The sequence below is a fragment of the Cebus imitator genome, unplaced genomic scaffold, assembly GCF_001604975.1.
Source record: "Cebus imitator isolate Cc_AM_T3 unplaced genomic scaffold, Cebus_imitator-1.0 Scaffold143, whole genome shotgun sequence".
Lineage (NCBI taxonomy): Eukaryota > Metazoa > Chordata > Mammalia > Primates > Cebidae > Cebus > Cebus imitator.
Window position 1 is genome coordinate 4,846,193 of NW_016107458.1, and position 6,522 is coordinate 4,852,714.

The 6,522-nt window shown below is 43.7% G+C and overlaps 1 protein-coding gene across 1 annotated transcript in view; it reads right to left on the reverse strand.

Annotated features, from left to right (window-relative positions):
• EFEMP1 (EGF containing fibulin extracellular matrix protein 1) overlaps positions 1-2,364 on the reverse strand; it is a 63,821-nt gene extending 61,457 nt beyond the window's left edge. Inside the window, exons 1-2 of the mRNA XM_017542362.2 lie at positions 1,964-2,364; positions 601-688 (exon numbers count right to left, since the gene is read on the reverse strand). Coding sequence (XP_017397851.1) covers positions 601-681 — 81 coding nt within the window. The 5' untranslated portion in view covers positions 682-688; positions 1,964-2,364. The remainder of the gene's footprint in view (positions 1-600; positions 689-1,963) is intronic.
• Positions 2,365-6,522: the final 4,158 nt, after the last annotated feature.

Consider the following 6,522-nt stretch of genomic DNA (forward strand, 5'->3'; position numbering starts at 1 on the left):
CTCCTGGGTTCAGGCAATTCTCCTGCCTCAGCCTCCCGAGTAGCTGGGATTACAGGCACACGCCACCATGCCCAGCTAATTTTTTGTATTTTTAGTAGAGGCGTGCTTTCACCTTGTTGACCAGGATGGTCTCGATCTCTTGACCTCGTGATCCACCCGCCTCGGCCTCCCAAAGTGCTGGGATTACAGGCGTGAGCCACCGCGCCCGGCCTGGTGTTTAGTATTCTTACTTGAGTCACATATTGGTTTTATCTGCATGTATGTAGGAATCCAGGTTTTCCAGTTCCTTACACCCATTAATTTATTGAATGTATTGGAAACATGTAACTTTCTTTGGTTTTAGCTTTTAAACGGATCCCATTTTTAGCCTTACGCAAATGATTACATGTTGGTTGCTATCTTAGTTTGGTTAGCCCAGTGAACCTTTGAAAGGATCAAGGGGCAATTCACAACGAATCTTAAATATGAACCAGGAATAAAGTGTTCTTATCACCCTCCGCAGAGTTCAGCCCAAATACACTGGCAGGGGTGGGTAAAGTCTTTTTTTTTGTCACGGAATCCCGCTGAACCGCACTTATCTCAAATTCCATCACCCCTTACCGTGTACGTGATGGTTTCTTCGGTGTCCTGTGACTTGACGAGCGCCAGAGTCAGTATAGTTAGGAAAAGGGCTTTCAACATTGTGAATCTCAAAGAAAATACAGGACAAACTGATGTTTAGTATCTGCTGCGGGGAAAATAACAAAACTTTAGCAGTGAACACAAGCGAGGAAGGGAGGGTGGGAGAGGCTGAGGCTCCACCATACTCAACTTCCAATCGGCTTTCTCATCTCCCCTCCCCCTCCCCCTCCCGAACCTTCCCTGTAGCCCACGAACGGGGCAGAAAAGACGTAAAAACTGCTGCAGAACTGCATTTCATGTTACTCTATCTTGATACACTGTTTACATACAAAAGACATTCAGCGTGCATTTTATACTGCACCTACACAGCCTGCTGCAGAAAGAGGGGGGTTGAAAGGAAAGAACAGTAATCCATTTCAAAGCGGACGGTGCGTTTCCTCCCCCATCCTACCCCCCCACCCCGGTCACGGAGGTGGGGCTGCAAAACTCTGTTCTTCAGAACTTTAAGGCTTTCCCAGTATGCCCACCTTAAGCTAGCAAAGTTTCATACAGCTTAGCAAAAATACCTGCGAGCCAATACGAATAGCCCTGGCCTCAAGCCTTTTATTTTTTAATCAAAATAACAAAACAAAACTTGAAGAGCAATCTCCTCCCAGTTCGTAGAATACTAGACCTTCTCCCATCTCTCACAGCTTCTCACATCCCCCAGCACAAACTCTCAAAGTGGCATTTCCACGCCTTACTCTGCGCAGAGCTTTGTTTAAAAGTCCCAGGTTCTGTGGAGGAGCAGCCCAAAGAGTCTGATTCTCTTTTGTCTTATCAGTCTCTGGGTCCCCGACATGCTACCTTCGCCATCAGGCTGCCCAGGACCGGACCCGGGGATCTCACCGCAGCCCGAGGTACCAGTTTCGGGCGACCGGCCTAGCCCCGTAGGGAGGTGAGGTCCCTTTCTCAGCAAGCTAACAGGCGGCGGTCCCCCGCAGCTGCTCAGCGTCCCAGCTTCTAGCCAGCTCCTGTGGAATCCAGGTGCGGCTGAAATCTTGCACACTGGTCCCCTAAACTTTCAAAACCATGTTTATGGGCAAAGCCCTGCCAGCTGGTTGTCGGCGCGCACACACATGCCCATCCCAACAGATGTCACCCGCGTACTCGCGCTTGCTGACAGATCGCATTCCGAGGCTGCACACCTCCACGTCCCTCTCTGCCTGAGACACCCTGCACAGTCCAGGGCAGTTCTCGGGTACTCAGCACCCCTCAGGTCACCCCACCTCAGTTACTCTCCCGCGTGCGGCCCCGTGGGCACTGGGCTTGCTTGGGGAGACTCCGCGTCGGGGGTTCCTACCTGCGCGGCCGCGCTGCGCTCCAGGTCCGGGCAGCAAAGGGAGTGCGCAGGGGAGGGCAGCCCTGTGGGTCTGATCTGGCGAAGTCTGGCAGCGGCCGCGGCGGCAGGAGGAGGAGGAGAAAGGGAGGGAAAAGAGGAGGGCGAGGGGGGCGGAGGAGAGAGCTGAGGGAGGCGCAAGCGCTGAGTCAAGCACTGCGAGCCCGGCGGGAGAGCACGCAGTGCAGCGAGGTCCGCGCCCCCCGGTGCAGGGGCTTTCTCCGCCGCCCCAGCCTGCCCTCTCTTGGCAGCCCCTGGGACCCCAGGCTAGTTGGCATGTGATGTCCTGGGTGTGCTTTAGCCTTGGGGATGCTCCCACCCTCTAGGGTGTTTTCTTGTTCCCAGAGGAGAGGAACACAGCATCTCCCAGAGAACAGAGGGTCTCTAGAAATTGCTGTTATTTTTTTTCCCCCATTAAGTGAATGCTAGGAGAGTAAATTAACCCCATTCACAGAACTGTTTTGCCTTTTCTTCCAGATATTTTTTTGAGGTGGTATCTGCTTCCACAAATGGAGAAAAATGAGAATTCATCCATTTAACAAATACTTGTTACCTATTGTGTGCTAAGTGTTGGGAACAGGCCAAATCGAACTTTCACTAACAAAATTGTGAAGTGGGGTTTGTTTTATGGTCTCTTAAGCCTCCCTTTATGATAACAAGTGTCAGTGAGAATGGAGAAAAGGGAACGCTTGTAGGCTGTTGGTGGAATGTAAATTAGTACAAACATGATGGAAAATTGCATGGAGGTTTCTCAAAAAACTAAAAGCAGAATTATCATATGATCCAGCAGTCTCATTTCTGGGTATTTACTGGGAAGATTTGAAATCAATATGTTGAACAGGTATCTGTAATTTCATGTTTATCGAAGCACTATTCACAATTGCCAAGATGATGAATTAACCTAAGTGTCCATCAAGGGATAAATGGACAAAGAAAATGTGGCATATATATATATGTATGTATATACACACATATATACATAAATACATACATATATACACATATATATGTCTTTTTAAAGGCTAACTAGTATTCCATCATGTGGAATTCTGTCATTTGTGACAACGTGGATGGAAGTGGGAACATTATGCTGGGTGAAGTGAGCCAAATATAGAAACACAAATACCACATGTTCTCAAGTATCTAAATGTAATTTAAAACAATTGAACTCATAGAAGCAGAGAGTAGAATGGGGTTACCAGAAGCCAGGGTTGTGGGGAATGAGGAGATAACAGTCAAAGGGTACAAAGTCTCAATTAGATAGGATGAGTAAAAGCTGGACGAGGTGGCTCACCCCTTTAATCCCAGCACTTTGGGAGGCCAAGGCAGGCGGATCACCTAGGGTCAGCAGTTCAAGACCAGCCTGGCCAACATGGCGAAACCCTGTCTCTACTAAAAATACAAAGATTAGCCAGGTGTGGTGGCACATGCCTGCAATCCCAGCTATTTGGGATAGCTTGAACTCCAGGATGCAGAGGTTGCAGTGAGCTGAGATCACCCCTGTGAGTGACAGAGCAAGACTCCATCTCAAAAAATAAAGGATGAATGTTTGATTTTTTAAGATCAATTGCATAGTGTCGTGAATATAGCTGATAATTGAATACTGTATATTTCAATATCACTAAGAGTAAATTTCAAATGTTCACATCACAAAAAAAGTCAAATATTTGAAGTGATGGACATGTTAATTAGCTTTGTTTAATTATTTCACATTGTATTAAAAATCACAACATTATCTTGTACCCTATTAATATATACAACTATAATTTGTTGATATATAATAAAAATCTCCCTTTTTATGATTTTTTTTTCATCTATACCTTCTCTTTTCTCCATTTATTGACTTAGTGAAATCGCCAATACTGCTCATTCAAATTTGGGCATTTCACTTTCACCTTTCATACTCAGTGGAATTTTAGGAATCCGGAGAGAAATTTTTTTTTCTGGCTTTATCAAATAATACCACACAAATTGCAGTTATCTCTGAAGGCTCCAACCCTAACGTCATAGTAATAGCTTGCTTCCAAGGCAGCTGTCTTCTAGGAAGCAAATGGCCAAATACAATTTCATGAATGAGACAACCTACAAACTGAACGGTTTAAAGACTGTGACTCTGTCCTTGAGCAGGAGGCAGAGCTTACAGGAGAGAGAGATTATTAGGTGGAAGCTACTCTCTTTACCTCTGGGCTTTCAAGTGTGGGTTACCTAGACATTGCCAGTTTGGCAGCAGGCCACACAGAATTGGACAAGTTGGGGGGGTGTGCACAACCCTCCCTAAACCTTACTTGAGTATACAGGGTTTTGCTAATTGTATCGTATATTTTTACTATCAAAATTCTAGTAAGTGTTTTCCTCAAGTCATTAATGACCTACAGATTTTTCAGACAAAAAATGATTTTTGCTTTTTGTACAGTAAGATCTGCGCACATGGTTTTTCCTGTTTCTCTTAAGCTCTTTCTACCTGTCCTCAGCTACTTTTCCAGAAACATGGGGTGAAAACTCTCAAATTTGTATCTCCAGCCTGGAACTGTTCTTATATATCCAACTGCCAACTTGCTATCTTCATTTGGGCATCTAATGGATGTTTCAAACTGAACACAATTGCTGTTCTCATCCCCCAACCTACTCCACCCACCTTCACCATCTCAGTTAAAGCAATTTCATCTTTCCATTTGCTCAGATCCAGGACCATGGAGTCATCCTTGATTTCTCTTTTTCTCAGATAGCCTGCATTCCATCCTTCAGAAAATTCTGTTGGCTTCACCTTCAAAATATATCCAGAATTGAGCCTTTTCTCATTGCCTCCTTTGTGACCACTCTGGTCTAAACCACCACAGTTTTCTGCCTGTATTATTGCAGCATCCTCCTAATTGGTCTCCTTGTTTACAACCTTGTTCCCCTGCAGCCTTTTTGCAATGGGAATTCCTAAGAATGGAATCATAGAGCATGTACTCTTTTGGGTCTGACTTCCTTCACTTAGCATGTTGTTTGAGATGCATCTTTGTTATTAGGTGTATCAGAAGCACTTTCCTTTTTATTGCTGAGTAGTATTCCATTGTGTGTATATATCCTGATTTGTTTGTTCACATCGTGATAGATACTTGGATTGTTTATGAATAAAGCTGTTATGGACATTCATATATAAGCCTTTGATGGCATATGTTTTCTTTTAGATAAATGCTTAGGAGTGAAATTGCTAAGTCATATGGTAGTGGTATGTTTAACATTATAAGAAAGTGCCAAACTGTTTTATAAAGTGAGTGTGTTATTTTATGTTCTTACCAGCAATATGTGAGATTCAATTTGCCTGAAATCCTTGCTAACTCCTGGTACCGTCAATAATTTACAATGTTAGCCATTCCGGTGGGTGGGTAAGTGCTATTTCATTGTGGTTTTATTTTACATTTCTCTGATGTCTAGTGATGTTGAATTTTGCTTTTGGTATGCTGATTGTCCGTCAATATATTTTCTTTTACATTTTTGTTGATTTCTTTATTTTTCTGTCTTACCAGTTGTAAGAGTTTTTAAAAATAGTCTTTATATATTTTTTATATAAAAATATATAAAAATAGTTTTTAGATTTATATTTTTTGAATATTCTTTCCAGTCTTTGTCTTGTCTTTCCAATTTGTTAATGCTGTCTCTTGAGACCAAACATTTTAAATTTTGATTTTTTTTTTTTTTTTGAGATGGGGTGGCTCTCTGTTGCCCAGGCTGGAGTGCACTGGTACCATCTTGGCTCACTGCAACCTCCGCCTCCGGGGCTCAAGCGATTCTCCTGCCTGAGCCTCCTGCGTAGCTGGGACTATAAGCACACACTACCATGCCTGGCTAATTTTTGTATTTTTAGTAGAGACAGAGTTTCACCATGTTGGTCAGGATGGTCTCCATCTCCTGACATCGTGGTTCACCCACCTCGGCCTCCTAGAGTGCTGGGATTACAGGCATGAACCACCATGCCAGGTGGAGGATTTCTTTAATGGAGTCCCACTTTATGGATTCAAACTGGATACATGGATTAAGCAGAACACAAGTGGAGATTGCAGTAAATTCACCTTCCTAAATTGCTCTGAGCTCAGAGGAATCTGAGATTTTAAAGATTTGGGCTGGGCACGGTGGCTCATGCCTATAATCACAGCATTTTGGGAAGCTGACAGGTGGTTTATTTAACGCCAGGAGTTCGAAACCAGCCTGGTCAACACGGGAAAACCCCGTCTCTACTAAAAATACAAAAATTAGCTGGGCATAATGGTGCGCGCCTGTAATCCCAGATACTCAGGAGGTTGCAGTGAGCTGAGATTGCACCACTGCACTCCAGCCTGGACGACTGAGAGAGACTCTGATTGAATAAATAAATAAATAAATAAAATTAAAATTAAAAAAGGGAAAGATTTGAAGATGTATTTGGTGACAAAAATTCATAATTTTAGAAGAGATTCACAGATGTTGATGATCACACACTGAGCACTATGCTCTATTTCTCTATATCCTTTGGAGTATGTCTGATTCAAACATGTACTACC